Raw genomic sequence first — 21224 nt, forward strand, 5'->3', positions numbered from 1 at the left:
GTGCTGAGTGACTTGTCTGCCTTCCATGGAGGCAGCAGGCTGAAAATCCTACCTGCTCTAGGTCACACGGCTACTGGCTACCAGCAGGTCAGCACCCCTGACCTTGTAGGCTGCTGATGGCTCCCCAGCCCTCACTTCTAGCTGAGATGAGCTGTGATGAACTGAACATGGCTGCATGAACAGAGCCTCTGGCTTCTAATCACCAAAAGTGAGACTCACCCAGATTCACCAAGCAGACGCTCTTAGTACTGCAAGACTCCGGTTAATAAGCAAGAGCAGGGATGTTACTACTAGTCTTACCAGCCCTGATGACATTAAGTACTTACAAAATCAGCATTCATTTTTGTGGCTTGCAAAGTCCACCTGGATCCCTAAAGAGAAAACAGACAGCAGTGAAGCCTTCAAGATGTTCTATGGGGCTAGAAAACACGGGGAAAGAGAAGATGACAGTGATGGAGGTCTTATTTCCCATCTATTCCTTCCCTTCCCTGTAACACCTGTCATTAGGCAGGGCACATTCTCCCCTCTCATCCTCCTGTGCCAGACACCTGGCAGGACTCTCAAGGGCTGATCAGGAGTGATGGTGGAAGGCCCTGGACACTTGGTAGGACTGTGGCCCGCTGTGTCCCCAGGATGCATTCACTTTACCCCAAAAGGACAGAGGTGCCAACCAAGGCTGGCAGGCAGAGCTGTACCCACTGTACTGTACCTGCTGATCAAACAGGGCCCAGAACATTGGCAGTGGTATGAAGAGGAAGAGAACACGAGTCACCATTTTAACCTCCCCAATCAGCTGTTTCTAAAAGGGAACAGGCAAAAACGTAAGGTAGGGGTGTAAAGCCAACAGGTGATTCAAGCCACAAAGCATAAATCCTATTTCTTTCTGCATAGCAGTTCTTCATTGCACTTCCTTGTGACATTGGAAATGTTTGCATTTCTACATTTCAGTGCAGCACCTAAACTGCCCATTAAGGGTCAGGAGAGTACAGATGTGGGAAGGTACAGGAAAATGCATGTGAGGAATGGTGTGGCCAGGCTAGTCCTACTCTCTCCCCTGTCTGTCTGCCTACCTCCCCCTTCCCACTCCAAACCTACCAGGTAGAGCATCACTCACTGAGTATTTTTCTGAAGCCCAGTCCAGCCAGTGATCTCTCTTTGGAATCTCACGGGAGCGGTTTTTCAGCCGGTTTTTAATAGCAAACTAGGGAGAAAAATGGGTGAGTAACTCACTCATGCTGTACCTGCCCTTGTCACATTCCCAACTCAAGGCTACCTTCCCCATCTCCAAATGTAAGTAGTGCCAGAACATTGAGGGGGGTGGGTTGCTGGATACCTCTAAAATCTCAGATTGGAGGCTTTATGATGAATTGTCCACAGGGAAGTTTCTATGACACTGGTTGATTAAAGGTATGAAGGGGGAATGAATCACAGAATCACTGAATCTTAGAATATCCTGAGTTGGAAGGGACCCACAAGGGTCATTGAAGTCCAGCTCCTGGCCTGTTTATGCTGTGTGCTCCAGTCACTCAACACACTGACAGAAAAGCAGACCTCACTTAGAAATCCTGCCTTTAAGATCCTGCCTGTTTCCCCAAGGTAAATTTGGCACTAGGACTGACCTAGATAAAGAGAAAACATCTGCTTAGCAGCAACAGCTTCCTGAAATAGAAACATCATTATCCACCTAATAATAAGAGAGTATTTTTCACATACTGTATTCAGCTCACACACCATGAAAAACAATTTATAAGGCTTTAATGCAACTTCAGCAAGTGTCTCTTGCATTTACATGAACATGCTGAATGTCCATAATGTGAATGTGTGCTATTACTGTCTGCTGAACTGATAAAGTTCAGGAAAATTATTCAACTGAAAAAAAAGGGAGTCATATATCTGATACTCTCCGAGTTTTTGAATTTTCCTTTCAGTTCAGTTTGCACCAGCACCTGCCACTTGTGGTTCTACTACATGGACATCAACTGAACAGTTCACGGAGCTAAGGTAAAACAATTGAAATCATGAAAAAATAAACTAGGATCTAAATGTGTTTCTAAGTCCTTACAGCTCATCAGCAAGACATCCCAAAGCAGCAAGAGAAGAATTCCAAAAGTCACCTCCCCTATCCCTTTGCACCTTTTTGCCCTGCAGCCTCTGAGTCATACATGAAAAAGAAAATTACACGCACTTACACCAATGCATTTGCATACTTCCAGCAAGACATTTCCTTGTGGTGGTGTTTTTCTGTACAGTCCACTTCCAGCAATGAACACAACTGAAAAAAAAATATTATTACCCAAATGGGGATTCACATGGCTGAAGTTCAATCCTGCATTGGCTTCTGGGAAGGATCACCCACCCGTGTATTCAACAGAAATGTTCTGCCCTTGGGGCACACAGGATTGCACTTGTAACTAAATAAATATACAGGAGTCCTTTAATGCTTGTAGATGGAAGAAAATGCAACATCCTACAAGAGGCAGTGTGATCCCTAGAAAGTCACCACTGGCCTAATATCTGCTCCGGCACAACAGGCACCTCCACATCTGATTCACTCTGGGAACCAAAACTTTGAAAATTCACTTTGTTTATGCTTTTTGTGGACTAAACTTATAGTACAATCTACACTGAATTGCTGCACCTGATGTTGGAAATCAATCCTCACCCACTGGAAACCTGTGAGGATTAATCCAGATTCAACACAGGCTCTGTGCACTTGCACCTCACGCACATTTCAATGGAAACTGCCCAAAGATCCCTGCCTCACACAGAGATGTTAACAGAAATTACCTCCATTTATGGTTTCCACAAAGTGATATACAATTTAGGATAGTGTTTTATCCTGGTTTTCTCCCTCAAAGCACAAAGAATATCAGAACGAGACTTCAAAATCCGGTCAGAGATGGAGTTACCTGATTGTGTATCATTTTTCCTGTTCTATAAGAGTCTTCAAGGACACTGGAATTCCAAAGACATTAGTGGGGAGAAGCACCTTAAAACTGAGCATGAAATCCATATAATTAACTAACCTGAACTTTTAAAACTAGCCCAATTGTCTGGGTCAGTCCACAGGCAGAGAATAGCAGATACTTCTGTCCTAACACAGGAAGCCTGAGACACTACAGGGAACACACCTTTGCTTTTACCTGACTATGAAGACCTTTAGTGTCCAGGTTTGACTTGCAGAACTTGAGAGACCTCTGAAGTCAGTTTAGGTGAGTAGCACTTTGCATTTGTGCAAAGTCACCCAGAGTGGGTAGCTGCACTATGTAATTTTTAGCATTTCTCTGTGAAGATGTTGGTGCTTTTAAAAATGTGATCCATCAGGTTTGCTGAAATACCTTTTGGTGATGCTATTGACTCCTTTGGGAGCTGATGTTCCTGCATTAGGTTTAGAATTTGGAATTAAGTGGTATCAATCTACCCCATCCTTCAGGAACAGTAGCAGCCCAGAAAATCTCGCTCTAAATCTGCTTCCAAATCTATCCTTGCCTTCCATCAACACAGGGGGAGGGCCAGTCAGGGCCAAAAAGGTATTTTCTCCAGTTCTACATGCTACTCACATAGTCAAATATATCACTCCCCAGAGCCTTTTAGCATGTTACAAAAGAACAGAGAGCTGCTTTGCCAGGCAGAACGTGGAATCTGGCAGCAGGACACTAGCTAAAAACAAATTCCACCGATGCCCTCACTGAAACTGCAACATTTACACGTTCATTTTCCCCTGGGCAACTACTGCTCTGCTAGAAACATTCAGCACAGCATGGTGCACACTGTGGGGCACTAAACTGATAGGAACAGGCCACAGGGGAAAATAGAACCTTCTCAGGCCCGTGACCATGCACTTTTTTGAAAAGAATTGCTGCAATGTTAGCTGTGGCCTGATGACATTTCTTCAGTTTCCTGATGCTTCTCCCTGATGGAAATTTGAGTGGAAACAGCAACATTCACATTCTCTTGGGGACAAACTTTTCAAATCCCAGATGCTGCAGTGAAATCACACAACTGCTTGGTCTCTCAGTGAAGGTAACAAGCTGAATGAGAAGTCACCCCGTGTTGTGTCAAAAGCTCACACATGCAGTATAATAAGGGAACTGCTCTTCTCAGAGCTTGCAGCTGTGAAACTAAAGCTGATGGGGGGTGTCCTTTGTGCTGGCTACCAAGGAGTAACATTAAAAATGGGGAGATTGTTGAATGTTTTATAAAGGTTGAAGAAGAAATTTTGACAAGTACATTAATGGGGCAAAGATGCAAGCATTAAAAAGCACAGGGACTGTGGCTGTCTCCTTGGATAATAAGGATTTTTTATTGCAACGTAATAATAACTTGTCACTGCAATTGTGGGAATTACTTCAGCTAAGCAAAGTAAGACAGCTCAGAAGAAACTAACAACTCATCTAGCTCCTTTTGCAGCACACAGATTCAGCAGCAGAAGTCTGAGCCATTGAAGATGGCCTTAAGCTGCAGGAAGCTCATGGAAAGGTTAGAAGTGCCATGTCAAGTTTCTCTTCTATAAGCTGGGGATCTCTAAGGACTGCTCAGATTGCAGTTCAAAGGCCATGCCTGCTCATAGGCAAAGCTGCAAGCCCTCAGGAGAATCATTTTGGTGCCTTCCTTTGCATTAGAGCATAGCAATTATACTGTGAAACATCCATGAGACCACCCCCTTAACCGTATCACAATAAAAGATTAGAGTAAAACCATGCTCAGCCCACCATCAATCAACTACTGCTATTTATTGCTGTTCTGAACTGGGAATTGTTAGGTGAACTTGAACCCTTTCATTTCCCATCACAGTATCCATCCAGAATTAGTGAATCTGTGCATTTTCTCATCTATCCATGGACTCAAAACTGGTAGCTCCTATTACCACTATTTCCACTCACCAAGTGCCAACACCATCAGTGCTGCTGGGACACCAAAAGCCAGTGCATAACAATCCTCTCCAAAACATTTAACATCCCCTGAAAAAGAAGTCAGAAATAAAAGCAGGTCATTACATCTAGACTTATGTTACTGGGGCTTTTGATTTGATTCCCTATATCAGTCACTTCCCCTGGTTTTAAATCTTCTTTGCTGGTGCTTGACGCTGTGAATTGAATCTCCTTGAAACAGCTGTCCTCCCTTGATGAAGACAATTTGGAAGCAGGGTTAGTGTCTGCCAGCCAAAGCAGCTGATAATGGAATATTGATGCAAACAGTTGAAGGGAGGGGGCAGACAAATAGGTATAAACAAGTACTAGGAACTGTAATTGGGGAAAAAAAGCACAACATTTCAAATAACCTGAAGCCATTCTGTATTTGACTAGATCTAAATAACCAGTACTGTGCTGCATCAGTCTGGAGTGTAAAACCTGAATCTGTTTTCATAGCGACCTACAGTGGACAAAGTGGGAGTTCTAGGATAAGTCCTAGAACTCCAGTTCCCTCTCTCACTACCACCAATCTCACTAGGGCAGCTTGCTTCAAATGTCAGGTCTTGCAGCAACCCATTAGGAAACCAGGTGTGTTACAGCATGGGTTGCACCAATCTGAGCTCTGGGTCGCTGAAACCTGTGCCTCTTGGACCAGGTCAGCTCTTGCACTGCGCTCTGGCTACAAACAGCAAACCAGCAGTGGGCTCTGTGTTTGAATGCCAGGGGTTAGACATTACTTCATTCTCACATGAATAATGACAAAATGGCTAAAGTAAGCCAATAGAATTAACAGGAGACCAATCCATGAAGCCCTCAGCTGCTCCTGTTTGTTGTAGTTGGAAAATCACAGCTGCACAGCTGTGTGCATGCATAGCATTCATTTACTTATTTTCAGCAAATTAGCTAAAATCTAACAAAGCTGAGAGCATGGGCTCTCTGGGCACGCTGAACTTTTAAGATGCTAAATGATTTGGACTTCTCTACCTAAAAGTATATATTTTGTATTTGTACCTAATGTCTAAAAACGGCATTTCCTGCTCTTCCAAGAAAAGATTTCACACTTAGCAAGAATATTACTCTTTCCCCATCCTCTCCAGTTCCTCGTTGCAACTACTTTATACTGGCTCATATTTTGATGCTTCAAGGGATTGGATTTTCATCTGCCCATTGACTACTTTAAGCAAAAACCCTTCCCAACTGAATGCTGACCCAGAGACACCAGAGAATGAACAAGAAAGAAATACAGCATTTGTCTTTGTCCCTGTGCATGCTGTAAACATGAGACAAGAGCCTGTTTAAATGACACTCCAAACAAACAGAGCTTTCTGGAAGCCATGGAATGGAATGGAAAAAATGGTGACTAAATGTGAAGACTACCTTGTCCCTGTCCCCATCACCTATGGCCTGCTGCTCTGCCCCTGTGCCCGTATTTAGAGTGTGCCAATCCCTTTGGCTTCGAAGCGCTGCGATACAATGAAGTAAGTGCAGCAAGGCTTGGGGACTAAAAAGGGTTTTGCGAGCAGGCTGGAATATAAAGTAGGTCTTAAATGGGGCATAGGCCTGTGCTTTGTCTTCAAGGCTAGTTGCTCAGGGCAGCAATCTTGCAAGCAGATCCACGCAGACAAGCCTGAGTGCCAGGACAGAGCCCTCCAGAAGTCAGCAGCAACCCGTGGGAGGGAAAAGGTAGGACTTTAAAACCAGCCCTGCTGATATTGCACAGGACAGTAGAGTTCATTTCCCATCCACAGTTTACCTGAAGCCAAATCATTCACTGGCAGTGGGGAATAGGTGACCATATAGGTCCTTCCACCTTTTATGTTTTAATTCTGTAGTTCAGGCTGGTTTTGAAATACAACCAGGAATATAATTTCTGTGAGTTGTCTGCCTGTATCATAAATCTGTCATGCTGCTACAGCAGGATTAACAAGGTGTAAATGCAATATACTGACCACTCCACAGATAAAATAATTTCTGCCATTCTGTTGTCATAAGAGTCTAACTATGCACAGCAGAGTAGTTAGAGGGCAACTAATTTATTGTTTTATTCTAAATCCACACTGACCTCTTAATACAGGAGTTACAAACGTGGAGATCAAACTTCCAGCATTAATGGATAAATAGAAGATGGAAAAAAACTTGCTTCTCTCTGAGGTCTAAAACAAGAGAAGACAATGTCAATGTCATGGCTAATACACAGCATTGGGCTTGCAAATTGAACACTATCAATTCTCTTGTTAGGAAGGCTGGGTAAATATTGACACAAAGTGCATAAAATGTTAGGCAAACAAGCTCGTGTTCAGGTGATGGTAAATGCTCACACAAATCAGCTCACGTTACTCGAGAAGCACTTTGGGGCTTTTTGGCATTTCAGAAGAAAAGCTGCTGCTTTGAGAGTGTTGTGAGACTGGATGGAGGGGAAAGCATTTACTTATTCAGAACAAGTAGCATGATTCAGATCCTTTGTCACCTAATTCAATCCAATTTGGCATGGTTTGACAAGCTCATAATTTCTTTCCATGTCTGAGCTCTTTTTTTTTTTTTTTTTTCCCTCCTCTCCTGTGTAGAAATAGAAAAAGAAACCTGTATATTTTAAGGAACTGGTAATCACAGCATAGATGAAAGAGTGCCAGCAATTGAGAAGTATCCATCGAAGAGGAGACCATCAAGGTGTGGCAAATCAACCTCACACTAATAGGGTAAATTAAATCTAGGGGAGCAAATTCAAGAGCCTGATGGAAGGATGAACTCTAAGAGATTTGAATTTAACCTAAACTGTAACATATTGTAGTTTATAGAGTCAAAGGATTCCTGCTGATCTTTTTTCTTCCTGCATATTTCATAATTTGAAAGGAATCAAGAATTTGATGCAGAGTTTGGTCATTTGTGCAGGAGTAATGTGTGTGTGCAGGCTCTCCTTGCTTGTGGGAGGGACATATATGCACAGTCACACATGTGCTGTATACAGAGTTAACCTCCTCCCTGTGCCTGGGTGGCACAGCAGAGAGGGGAACCAAAAGCCGGCTACCTGACCCACCCCATGCTCGTGTGTATCAGCAGCTCTGGGACACCTGAAATGATAAAGGTAGAGGGGAAAATTGCATCAGACATTGCATGGTGCCCAATAGAGAGCTCCCCAGGGCACCTTGAGCCTCGTCTCTGTGACCTGAGCATCATTTGAATGCAAAGCTTTAACTTAGCTGAGTGCTAGAAAACTCCTCAGGGAGTGTTGTTCTGTCTCCTTTCCTTCTAATGTGTCCTGCTTCCGTCTGCTCCCTGAGACAACAATATTCACAAGGCTAGAAAACTGGAGAAAGCGTGAAGAATTGCAGGCAGCTAAAAGAGGACAGCTGTAAAGTAATGAATCCTGAGCTCCAAAAATGTAACAAACCTTCCTGTAACTGATGGTGCAGCCAACAGGAAATATTGCTACTTCGTACGGCAAGAAGCCTCTTATCACAGGGGATTACTGCAGGGAAGAAAGGGAGGTGGGAGACTATGAGAGGGCTTCTCTTTATGCCCCCTTGTAAAGTGGGTGCTGAGAAGGTCAGGGTGAGAGCCCCATCATCTCCCACTGCCACCCACCAAGGAGTCTGGGGGTCTCCTTACTTGGATTAAGGGCTTTCTGCCATGACCCAGCACACCCATCAACTGAGCTTTTGACTTTTACACAATTTTATTTCCTAGAGTGTTCAAGGCTGACCCATACATTCCTCTTAAATTATTTATCCTAGACTAAAGGATTTGAAAGCTTTATAAAAATCATCTCAGTGGCATGGTCTCATGATTAACAGAAAACAGCAGTGGGTCTTACTATCTGTTATATTCCTTTCCTTGCTGGTGGTTTTGATAATCCAGACCTTTCTACTGTTAAACTGGTAAAATTATATTTTCTTTTTCATTCTACCTTTGTGACTAGTTATTTGTCATCATAGAGAAAACTAGAGAGATGAGTAGGCTCAGCAATCTTCCCCATTCCTGGGTAGCCCTCACCTGACTTGTTGAGGTGGTGCAGTAGAACCCTCACAGTCCTGCCCTCTTCTAGCCAAATTGTCATGGCATGTCTCTAACCCCTGATATCTGAGCAAATCGGAATTTCTGAGAGCTGTGATAAACTCAAGCATGCAGCTCTTGACATGATAAAGTCTAGAGCAACAATTAACAAAAAGAATGTGGTAGTAAGAGAAGAGGATAGTGATGCATAAAGAATTTGGAACATCTTATTTCACACATTTTCAGATTTTAGTGATGGAAAGAAAAATGGTCCGAGAAAAATTGAAATAAGTACAAAAATAATGACCCAGCAGCTTGCAAATTATACTGATTGGAATAAAGAATTTTGTCCCTATTGTCTTAATCTTTAGAGCAGACACACATTAACAACATGATTTGGATTAGCTAATTTGAGAAAAGGTACTGTACATGATAATCCTGATCTCCTTGGCAACCAGAAAATAAAGAAACAAAGGAAAGCTATTTAGCACCTTAAACACCATACTGCTTGAAAGGAGCTTTGGTCCCTAATTAATATGCGCAGCAACTTCACATTCATATAACATATTGTAAATATAATTTTGTTCAGGCATTTTTAACTTGGACTTCTAATCCCATAGACAAAGGCATTTAGAAATCTCCTGCAGATAAATCTGTTTTCCCTATCTGACCTCCCACCAAATTAGTCCCCATCACTGCCTGTAGTAGTGCCATTCTCAAAGTGGCAGATCCAAAACTATTATGCCTCTGAAGTACTTAAAAGAGAATCAGACTGATGTTGGGCATTTACCTCAAAACATAAACTTGTCTCATGGAATAGCAGGGGTAATTTAGTTATTTATACACAGACTACCTCATTCCAAGTTTTCAGACAAAACAAATAAGCCCATGCACTTAAGGACTCAGATGAAGTTTACTGGTGTCCTGAAAATTAAGGGGGCATCAAATGCTCCATTTCATAGTGAATTTTTAAAATTAATTTCAGCCTACCTGGAGTGGAAGAAAATAAAACATAATGTCCGGGTTCGGGCTGTTATTTGTCTCTGCCCAGACAAGGGTGAGATGGGCTCGCTTTTCGGGCTCCAAAAAAACAAGGCTGGACTCTCAGGTTCGGTCTTCAAGGTTGTTTATTATTTCTTATCTACAAAAATTTTCTTTCTGCCCAGCCGGGGTCTGACCAGCAAGGCAGCCAAAGGCACTCTGACCGCCCACAGGGCGGCCACCTCCTTTTATAACAAAGTTTACGTAGACTATATTTATCTTTTGTCTCCAATACTTATAATTTTTATTACTAAGTGTACCTTTACTATAAACCTATCAAAAATACCTACGTCACCCGGAAAATGGAAGACAAGAAGAAGGAGGAAAAGCCATGTGGCAGGCCCTAACTCCCTCCATCTTGTTCTTTTCCAACCCCCCTGTACCAAATCTTAAAAACTGTGCTTAAGCTTATAAATGTTCTATTTCTATATCTTTTACACGCCAGTGATTCTTATGTCCCCACATATAGGTGGAACATCTCTTGCAGGGTCAAAGTTGAGCCACCAGGTACTTTTTGCAACATCCCAAGGCTCCCGAGCTCCCCAAGGGTTCTCTCGGTAGCTCTGGCCCTCAGGAGAAGTGCGCTGAGTTCCCACAACATAAGACCCCTCAAACACCACTCCAGAGGAGAGAAATATTCTGTTTGGCCTCAAACCTTTCATTCCTTACAAAATCAAAACTTCTCATTCCAATTCTGATGACTTAAACTTCCTATCACATAGCATAAAACATTTGTTTCTTCTGAAAGGCCAAGTCATTTCAAAATAGTAAAATAGAAAACTTTCTATTTTGAAAAGAATGTTTGAAAAAGAACAAATAGAGCAGAACACATTGTTCTTATCAGAATGCTTTTTACAGTTTTTTTCTCTAAATTAGTTTTTCTTGAAGGTAGCACACAGGTGAATGTTTGAGCCTTCATATTTGATAAATTTGTTGGAGAGATGTAGTCTGAATGCTAGAGAATGAGTACAGGCCCACACAAACACAGGCAGTTCAGGTTTTCTCTCTGTAATGCAGCTCTAGTTGTAACATTGGAATAAGAATATGCATGTGCCTGAGAGGGGTGCTGAGATTCATTAGCTGAAGTCTATAAAACACTCTGAAGATAAGTGTTACAGATTTTCATACTGTAATTAGGTGGTAATTGAAAGATGCTGGATAAACACTATTAATCATTAATATTCATAGAAGTAGTACTTGTGTAAATGCTGCTGTTGGACCTCTTAGAATTCTTTTGGGACAGCTCTTGGTGCAGCAAGCCGGGATGTCCATGGACTGGGACGCCTGCAGCTGTGCCAGAGCACGTGTGCTGTGCTGCCAGCCTGCTTTTACTCAAAGTTGTGCCGGCTGGGGAGGCTGGTGACCAGCAGAGCATTGCTGATCCCCTTCCTGCCACATCCCCTAAAGCACATGACATCATGTAGACATGCCTGCAGGAGGATCTGCTTTGGACAAGTGACCACAGAACATACCATGTTTTGTTACTTCTAAGTAATCATAAGCTCCATCACTTCAGCATCACTCAGTTCATGTGCAAAAAGCATAACTCTTCCCAAAATTTTAAATTTAGTCTATATTATTTCATTACATGTTGACTTCATACTTCATTGCAAAAGACAAGGAGAAAACTGCCCTACTGGGCTCCTTGTCCAAGGGGCCAACTCTTATCTAAATTTACCAGTGCTCTTCCTGACACACTATTAGTCTAATGTCCTTCTTTAATGCCTCCATTGATGGGAATTTCCATCTCACAAAGACCCTAGTATTTTCCAGTGTTTCTCTAGATCTACTTCTGGAAAAAAAATTCACACTGTCAGTCCTAAATAATCGTCCTTAAATTTAAGCCTCCTTACCACAGACCCCAACACTTATTTTCTTTTCTGTAGCAGCAGCCTTCTACATATTTGAGGACTTATGCCCTGCACACAACTTGGTGATTTGAATCCTTGTCATCGAGAAAATAGAGATTTTTGTGTGTTAGGTCAACATAAATCTATTTAACTTCGAGTCAATTGAAAAATTTAGCATTTTGCCTGAGGATTAGCACTTCCTGACCTGCTTTGCTTCCTTAAGCACTACCTTATCCCTGATTTAGCCCCTGTTCTGAATAATGGGAGTTTGAGATTAGTGCAGATGAGGGGCTAAGCACTCATGACAGAGAATGAGGACACAAAGCACCTGGACTACAATTCTCAGGATAGACAGCACAAACACAGCTAAACAGAAACATTTTCTCAACTCTTCAGAACTTTCCGTTCTGGAATATCCAGAAAACATTCTGGCATTACTTGCAAAAGACTAGAATTTCCTACAGTTCTTTCTGAACAACATGTGAGACACGGACTAGGACTGATTTGAGGGAAAAATCCCACAGAAGCATAGGCTGGTGATACAGTCTTTTCTTTCATTTGCCATATTCCACTGCAGTGCATTATAATCACCCTTGTTAAGCTGTGATATATACAGTTCTGTGATATGCAAGGCAGGATTTTTCAACAACTCTATATCCAAATAACATTTAGATGATTTGATGCTATGATGACCTATCCTTTTCAGTATCAATCCTGTTCTGCTGTCATTTTGCTTTCCTGAAGCATCTAGATTCTCTCAAGTCCTATGCAAACCATCCTACCTCATGCTTTACTATGTCTTTTCCAGCAAACTGACCTTATTCTAGCACAACAGGATTTTGATCACATAAACATCCTCACAAAGTAAGCAGAAACTGCAGATTTTAGGAAAGAAAAGAAGTCTTACATGTTCCTCTTCAAACTGGTCCCCACCAAATGCAGAGACACATGGCTTGATACCTCCCGTTCCAAGGGCGATCAAAAACAGACCAACCATAGACAGGACCCTTCACACAAGAACAAAAATATCACCATTGCAAAACCTTTCCAGAGCTTATGAAAGCATTTTAGTGTCACCCAACCATGATTCCTCTGAGAATGTTATCTTTTGCACGCAGGTAATGATGATGAGCTAGATAAACAAATTAAGTATCCTAATAATTTGAAAAACAAATTAATTATCCTAATTTCTGCATTCCATACCAGTCAATTAATTAACCAATTAACCAAACTGGTTTTGTCAGTTTCTTGTTGCTCTGAGGTCCAATGGACATATAGGAGATCAAATATCTGTGGAATTATTTGTACTTATATGACAACAAAAGGTGTCAGAGATCAATTGAGAAAAAGAAAAAAAAGAAAAAGGGGAGTACTTTTTGCAGCCTTGTAGCTTGGGTAAGAGCAGACAAACTGTTTGAATTAAGCTCATTCTTGTGTGCTTTCTACTTCCCAGTGGTTTTCAAAATGCCATTGTTGGCCTGACAGATTATGTCTCTAGGGAACAAGAGTATCAGGACTGACCAGGTCTGGGACAAAAGAAAACTGTTCTGTAAACAACATGTGCTCCTGCCTGCATGTGCATATTTTTTGAGCCATGACTACACAGACAAAACCACCTCGGTGGTTTCAGAGACACTACTCTGACAAGTCTATCAGTTCAGAATCTAGAGGGCTGTATTATACTGTGGAAGAGACAGACCCTTCCCCCTGTCATCAGAAAATGTATTTCAGTTTTGTGTTCCCATGCACATGAGGGAACCTTGCTGAGCTGGGCAGCTGTGCTGATGAAATGAGCAAGCTCCAGGAAGGAACCTGGTGCAGGCAGTTGGATGCAGGAGACCAAACCAGTAGCGTGGTAGAGCAGAGAGGGGTGATCCCAATGCCTGTGCCAAAGGGGTTAGAGTCTGTGTGGTGAATTCCAACTCCACCTGGAAAAGTCACACACTAGGTCCACCCTTCTGCTCTTACTCAGACATTCCTAACCCTTCCTTGATGAAAGTAATCCATGCACAGCCCCCAAAATGCTGGTCTGGAGATAAAAGAAATTATAGACTTGGGTAAACTAACTACCATCACAACCTGCTACAGCACTGTGGCTTCAAGGGCTACTTACACATGAACTGCCTGGTTGCCCAGGGATGGAATGGCACCGACTGACTTTATCAGATGGCCAACAACATACACAATGGAGAGGTAGATGATCGTCCTGTGAGGAAAGCAAACAGCAGTGACTGAAGGTGCTGGGTGATGTACAAGCTGAAAACAGAGTGTGCCCATGGGCCCTGATATGGGAGCTCTACTTGGCTGGCACACAAGGAACTGGTTTGTTCTACCAGTGGTACAGTGGGCAGCTGTAATTCCTTTGTGTCAACATTGAAGGAATAGACATGCAAATGGGTTCAGATCAAGGAGGGATAGCCCCTGCTTTATCTGTAGACATTACTGAGCAGAACACATGAAAAGTGTTCCAGCCTTGTCACGCATGGAAGACTGCAAAGAGAAGAGCACTATTCAAGCCCAACTCAGTTTCCAGATTACTAATAACTGGCATTTTGTAGGATGTGCATAAGTGAATCCCTTGACTGGAAGGGGTATCTAGAGACTGTTGCCCACATTCAACCTAACCAACAAACCTGAATTAGGAGTGTGGTTTCCTCATTGTAAGTCTGTTTTGAGTCCCAAGTATCTCTGAAAGACCGAGCTCATCTATCTGCCTCCCATGCATTGGTGAGGGAGAAGAAGAAATATGAGCAGGATGATCAGACCCCTGAGTGTATTCTATTCCTTCATCACCCTCTAGATTAAGATAAATCTATGTATTCTTGTGCTGAAGACACATACTGAGATGAATCAAAGGACTTGTAAGGACAGAAACACTAGAAGAAGTCATATGAGCTTTGAGCATGGAAGAGGTCCCTGATACATTCAAACCCTGGTTGTAACAGCTAATTTAGCAGCACATCAGGTCATTCCAAAAAGCCCCTCTAATCTGTTATATTGGCCAAGGTCCAGCTACTATAGTAAAAGCCACTTCCCCTTAAATTATAGGGACTACTCCAAGCAAAGTCTCTTGCCTAACATATGAGCATCTGTATAAGGACTTACCTTCTCACAAAATCATGCTGCAAGATAAACAGCCTTAAAACTAATAAACATTGCTATGTGACCTTAAATAATAAATTTAATAAAGCCCCACTGTTTAGTGGGTTTTTTTTTCATTCAAATGGACTAGAAATGACTAAAACTAGAAAATGACTAAAACTGAGAGCAGAGAAAAAAAGGACACTGACAGCTCCTTAAGAACTTTCTTCTGGACAGGCATATGGCAGCTGTTTATTTCCTATAGAGACACTTCTGCCAGATAGGCTTAGTCTTAGAGAGAAAAGTTCAGCTGCACTTCATCACCCTGACAGCCAAGATTTCTCAGACAATGAAAAAACAGTGCCAAGCAAAGAAAGTCCTATATCCAGCTGCTCATCACCACTCTGGGGCAGATGTTTGCTCCACAGCTTATCATCAGAAGGGAAGACTGCCTAAGGGCTCTTACTCAGGAAGAGTCTACCTGGTTATGTGCTGATGGAGATGATTTGAGAGAGCACAGGTTTCTCAGGCATAAAAGTGGGTGTGCTGATACATTACCCATGCTGTGAGAAGCATAAGTAAGTACATTACAATTAATGATATTTCATCTGAATTTGAGATCTACACCATGACATTTCTTCTTCCTCACTATTTTTGAATCCTTCTCAGAAGCAGACCTTAGCAAACTGAAGGTTAATTGCCCTATACCTCAGCTTCCTGAAGTCAGGTAGGGAAGGACAGTGGAAGAAAAGGGTTATTGTAACATTTAATTTGTCCCAACTTTGTTGCCTATTGGCCTTTGGGTGTTAGACAAGCACAGAACAGCATGAGCAAACAGATCAACTCTCTTAAAAGAGAGGAGCTGACCTTCACAAGTGTGTCTTTGCTGCAGTCTGAGCCAGCTCAAAACTGGGAGCACACACAGCACCGGCCTTGCATGCTGATTGAATTAGAGAGAGGTCTTCACTTACTTGTATTTGCCCAGCCACGAGTCTGCCATGATGGCTCCGATGACAGGCGTGAAATAACACAATGCAGAGAAGGCATGGTACACAGCAGTGGAGAGATTCTCATCCCAGTGGAAGAAGCTTAAGAAATAGAGTGTCAGGACAGCTAAAAGGAAACAAAACAAAACAAAACAAAAAAATCATATCATATAATTAATGTGTATATCTGCAGGTAAGCAGGATCATGGTGGCAAGAAAACTACTGATTTGTCTAGCAACTGAGCAGCGTTGTGGAAAGATTTGTGTTTCCAGACCTTTTCCTCATAATCTCTGACACAGGAGAAACTAAAATGAGATATGTGAGTATCTGACATCCTTTGCTCATAAACATTTATGTTTAGCTGAAAAACGTATTTCTAGCTTATCTTACCCTAACCTGTAGTTCTGTTTATGCACTTTTTCTATTTGCAGATTAGGTGCCTGTAAGATTCAATTCCCAAACACACTGATTGCACATCAACTATGAAAGACATCACACAGAAGAAAACCAGGTTTGATATAGAGAATTGTACAATAATTTGGACTGGAAGGTACATTTGGAGCCCTCTAGTCCCAATTTCTTCTCATCTTAGATACAGCAACAGTGGAACAGTGGATACACTGTTCATATGTGCATTCCAAAATTTCAATTAACTTTGAAAGACAGCTGATACTACACCCAGCACAGCTCAGAAACATGAATCTAGCTTGTGTAAAGATCTCAGGATGGGAAAGTCACAGGCCACATACCTCTCATGCCATAGTAGGAGAAGCGCTCGCAGAACTCGTTCACCACAATGAAGGCAATGCTCAGGGGGTAGTTGGAGCCACAGAGTTTCTGTGGGAGACAAACAAGAACATGTCAACTGTCAAAGCCTTCACCCCAGCAACATATTCCCACAGTGTCTGGGTGGTGGAGAGGAGTCCAGTTCAAAAACCAAGTGCCCACAGCTGCTTGACTGGCCTGTGAGCTGGACTCAAAGGAGAGAGTGGACCTCACAGCACTCTTGCTCTGATTAAGGCTCCCCAGTGAATCAGCCTGGCTGACATGAGCCCAGTAAGGACTGCCATGGGGATTCATGGGCAGTCAGCAGCCCCTCGTGTTTGTGACTCCAGGAACTCCACTGGAAGGGTTCTACCAACTCTGGACTGCAATGCTAAAATGTCACTGATAACAAAAAAACACCTTTGGATACCTTTTCTTCCGCACACTGTATAAAGCTACCACCCTGCCCCAAAACTGCTCCCTCTTCCAGTATCAGACCTTACCTCAGAAACTGGGAGACCTCAGGGATCTGCTGTCTGCTTCTGTGTGTAAAGCTGCTACCTCTCAATCTCTGTTCCTTACTTGTGCTGAGCTGTGCCACCACTCACTGAAGCAGAGCATTAGCTCTCTGTCTGACACTCCCTCAGGCATGGCATCCATTTCATATTCCAAGATTGCTGGCACAGCTATGGATAATTCAATTTATTAATCAGAACTTTAAAAAAAGCCAGTGATGGGACTGTCAAACCTGTCTAAGTGTGGCCACTCTTTCTCTGAGCCTGACTTTACTGCAGCTAACATCAGCAGTTCCCAAGTGAAATACAAAGCATTAAACAGATGAGTCTTGGCATGACCCTGTGTGGGCCTCTGTCCCTCTTGCTACCCCACCGTGGTCTGAGCTAAGCAGCTTTCAGATTCCAGCTGCTTAGTGGCTCCACTGCCTCTCAACAGGAAAGCAGGTTTGCATAGCAATGCCCAGCCTCTGCCAATCAGCAGGAGAGGAGCTGGCCATGGATTTGGTGAGGAATCTGGGGGAGTGTGATATTAACAGATGCAACTACACATATATTTAAACAGCCATGGTATGGGCCAGTAAAGTGAGATGAACTCTTCACATGCATTTCTGTGCTTCATGTGAGAAATAATGAATTCCTGTATTTCTTCCCAGAGTCCCAAATGCAAATAAAGTACCAAAATAGATGTGTTTATTCAGGTTTATTTTACTACCAAGAGACCTAAGCTTATTTGGATTCCCAAAGCAATGGCATCAAGTTTAGAGGAGTACAGTTTAATGACGCTGTCTTCCTCAACATTATGAAAGACCAACAAAACAGACAGAAAATCAAAACTCCACAACTCCTACCTCCCCCCTTCTTTCCATTACTTAATCCTCTAATGACAAATATTTTTGTCCAATTTTTTATATATAATATATATGTATATAGTTTTCTCACCAAATATGGGCTGCCTTTTTGTAAGAAACCCTTCTTACTTTACTAGAGTAAATACATAATTATCCATTTAATTTATGATTTACTCTGAGACAATTGTGCTCAGCAATATGGCTTGTAAGAAAGAGTGGGCTCTCTTGGAAACTGCACAGGGGCCTCCTGCTTTTAGACTAGCCTAAAAATGGTGGCATATATAAGCTGTAAATGCACAAACACACAACCATATGCACACACAGAGTATTCTTCTCCAACAAGCTTTTCATAATAGAAGAAAATCCAGAAGAGGCAGATTATGTTTCATGTTTGTGCTGGGAGGCATTTTATGAAATTGGAAGTAAAATTGTACAACAGGGATTTTTTTCTTCCTCTCCTTCCCAGACCTTACTATGCATACTCACGGCATTTAATAACATTTGGTGGAGGTACAGAGAGTGTCCAAACAAGGTGTGCAGGTGGCAGGAGCACTGCTGCCTGAACTCACCCCTCCACACCCAGTGCACAAGTTCCAGTGGATTTATTTGCACCGGTTTAAGATGCAGTGACTCATTTCAGCCACTCATGCTCTGGAATGTGAACCTCCTACAGATGAGCAGGGGCAAGGAGGGAAAAGGAGAGCAGGGGGCAGTGACCTCCCAGCTAAACCTTCCCAAGTGCCTGAGCCACCACCCTGAGTAAGTGCTTACAAACACAGAGCAACGACTTACAAGCAGGGGTACTTCCATCTGGCTTGTGTGTCATGAGATGGCATCAGCACGTGCAGAAACCCTCGTGTATTGTCTCCACTGTATCACTGACCTGCCTGTGGCCTGCCTGGACATCCAAAAGTGGGAAGCTTTCATCCATGTGGAGAGCCAGATCCAGTTTGCTCGCTTTGGCAGAGGAGGACCGTGCTCAGCAAACAGCCCCAGCAAAAGCAAAGAGGTTAAGCCTGGATTCATGAACACACAGATAGTCTGAAGTGCTTAGCTTCCACAGCAAGCCTGGGATCTGTGGGATTATGGATCTCTTAAAGATACTGTGGAAGTTGATAGACTGTGTCTTTGGAAAAAAGAAAGTTCATTTAAAGTACCCACTACAGGAGACGTTTGTTTTCAGCTCTCCTTCTTGCTGACTAATGGCAAAACAGGATTAAGATTAATATTTCCCAGGAGCTCTGGATATCCAATAGTTAATGTCTGCAGAGTAATTAAAATTGAGTTAAATAGTTGGTTTGCTAATGACATGACTGTGAGTTTTAAGACCAAGTATTACATATTATCCGGCAAGTCAAAGCAGCTACAACATAAGCCAAATTCTGCCTGAATCCTATACAGTGAACAGTTTTTAGGGGTCAAACACTCAACAAGAATTAGCCTGAAAACCTGCACAAACATCAAAGCTGCAAGGCAGCAACACATGTACCTGACTGAGGCTTTAAAACAGAGGCAAAGATGTAAACTCATGGCTCTGACACTAAAGTTGGGCTCTGTAACACTCACCACTGGCCTGTCCTCAATCCCCGTCCTTCCTTCTGCTTTTCATCATCTGGGTATCCTTCCCTGTGGGTTTTATCAAACTAAACAGAGTTCAGCTCCCTCCCTCCTTTGCACAATAGCCCCATCCACTTCAGAGATTTAAGTTCTTTCCCACAAGGAAAGTAGTGTTCAGGGAAAAGGCAATAAAAACCTTTACCCTTTTCCCCAAACATTCAGACAGTTTGTGCTTTCCCTTTAAGCTGCACTTTCTTAACTTAATCAGGTTAGTGGAGGGATTTTTGCCTTGAGTTGTTAAGGCTTATTTCAACCCTCTGCAAGAAAGGGTGTTTGTCTCTAGCCAGAGCACAACAGAGGAGAGAACAGAGAGATCTTGCAATGTTTAAAACAAGCTGAGCAGAAAGCAAAGCAAAGGAAACCAGCAGCAACACTTACCGGAGATTTTTTCTGAAGAGGGAAATCTCCTTTGGGGGGATCATCTCCTGCAGAAATAAAAGTGAACAAAGTTTCCTTGGATTCATTTCTCTGAAAAGCGTTCATCTCCCCTCTCGCCTTGTCTCCCACCATGCTATGTGGCTGTGGTGAGTTGACTGGGAAGATTTCCAACCTCAGGCACGAAGTTTGATTCAGTTTGAGTTAACCCTAATTGAGCACATTTGTGCAGCCAGGGCAGAAAGGGGAGGGAGATGCTACCAGGAAAGACAGCTCCAGAGTTCAAGAGGAGTCAGGGAACACAGCCTAAATCAGTCACAGGTTGGGGCTGTCAGCACTTGGTGGCACAGACCTCCCTGTTGTTTGGCATGCCCCCAGCTATTCTACGTGCCCCAGCCCAGCATGGTGCTGAATGCTGCACAGATGTGAGCTGAATAAAAATCCCAGGTCCCAGATACACCTACTGCCTGTGATTTAGGAGCAGAGTGTACATCTCCCTCCCAGTGGGGTAATGACAGGTTTACTCTGCAGGGATCTCATTTCACTGGAAAGCCACGCATTCCAAGACATAACTACTAAAATGTTCATCACACCAAACCCTTGGACACTGGATGTCACAGATGCTTGCACTGTGTTAAATCATTTCTTTGCTACTGCAGGAGTGAAGTGACCCAGGGTTCATTCCCACAGCAATTCCCTAGAATGACCTTGCCTTTTCCCATGGGACAGTTTAATCATGCAGACACAGCCAGCACCTAGAAGCAGCCCCAACACCTCTCTCTCACTTTCTGTTATCCAGAAGACCACTTTGGGGCTCCATATGTGACAAATACAGCCCATCTCTGCTGGGAGTCGCTGGATTCCCCCTGCAGCTACATGGGCTCAGCTCCCTGCTGGTACACTGTTGTCTCTCCCTTCCATGCCTTTCCCATGGCAATAGTGGAGCTGTTCATCTGCATTCTTCCAGTGCCAGATGCAATTGCAGAGCAAAACTCACAACCTTCCCATAAACTATCTTCAGTGCTTGTGGCTCTGCTGTATCCTCAGTGCAGACCAGAGGTTTCTTCTTCCTCTTACACTTGGCTTCTTTAAAAGGCAAAAGTTCAATTAATTTTCCCAAATATTTCTCCCTTCTCTTATCAGTAATGCCCAGACCATATCCAGAATCCACAGCTGGTACATGGAATCTCCATAAACTAGTCCTTAGTGAAAGTACTGAGTTGCTGATAGTGTTTGGTTATC

The 21224-nt window shown here is 42.8% G+C and overlaps 1 protein-coding gene across 1 annotated transcript in view; it reads right to left on the reverse strand.

Annotated features, from left to right (window-relative positions):
- SLC15A2 (solute carrier family 15 member 2) overlaps window positions 1-20117 on the reverse strand; it is a gene marked incomplete at both ends in the record, with an annotated part of 37825 nt that extends 17708 nt beyond the window's left edge. The window contains 11 exons of the mRNA XM_084209354.1: window positions 327-371; window positions 710-799; window positions 1115-1201; window positions 2190-2272; window positions 4884-4961; window positions 6976-7066; window positions 12702-12801; window positions 13908-14000; window positions 15847-15988; window positions 16612-16699; window positions 19986-20117. Of these exons, the coding sequence (XP_084065480.1) occupies window positions 327-371; window positions 710-799; window positions 1115-1201; window positions 2190-2272; window positions 4884-4961; window positions 6976-7066; window positions 12702-12801; window positions 13908-14000; window positions 15847-15988; window positions 16612-16699; window positions 19986-20117 (1029 nt within the window). The remainder of the gene's footprint in view (window positions 1-326; window positions 372-709; window positions 800-1114; window positions 1202-2189; window positions 2273-4883; window positions 4962-6975; window positions 7067-12701; window positions 12802-13907; window positions 14001-15846; window positions 15989-16611; window positions 16700-19985) is intronic.
- Between the last annotated feature and the right edge of the window lie 1107 nt (window positions 20118-21224).

This window comes from Fringilla coelebs, assembly GCF_963513975.1.
Source record: "Fringilla coelebs genome assembly, chromosome: 7".
In the NCBI taxonomy this organism is placed as follows: Eukaryota; Metazoa; Chordata; class Aves; order Passeriformes; family Fringillidae; genus Fringilla; species Fringilla coelebs.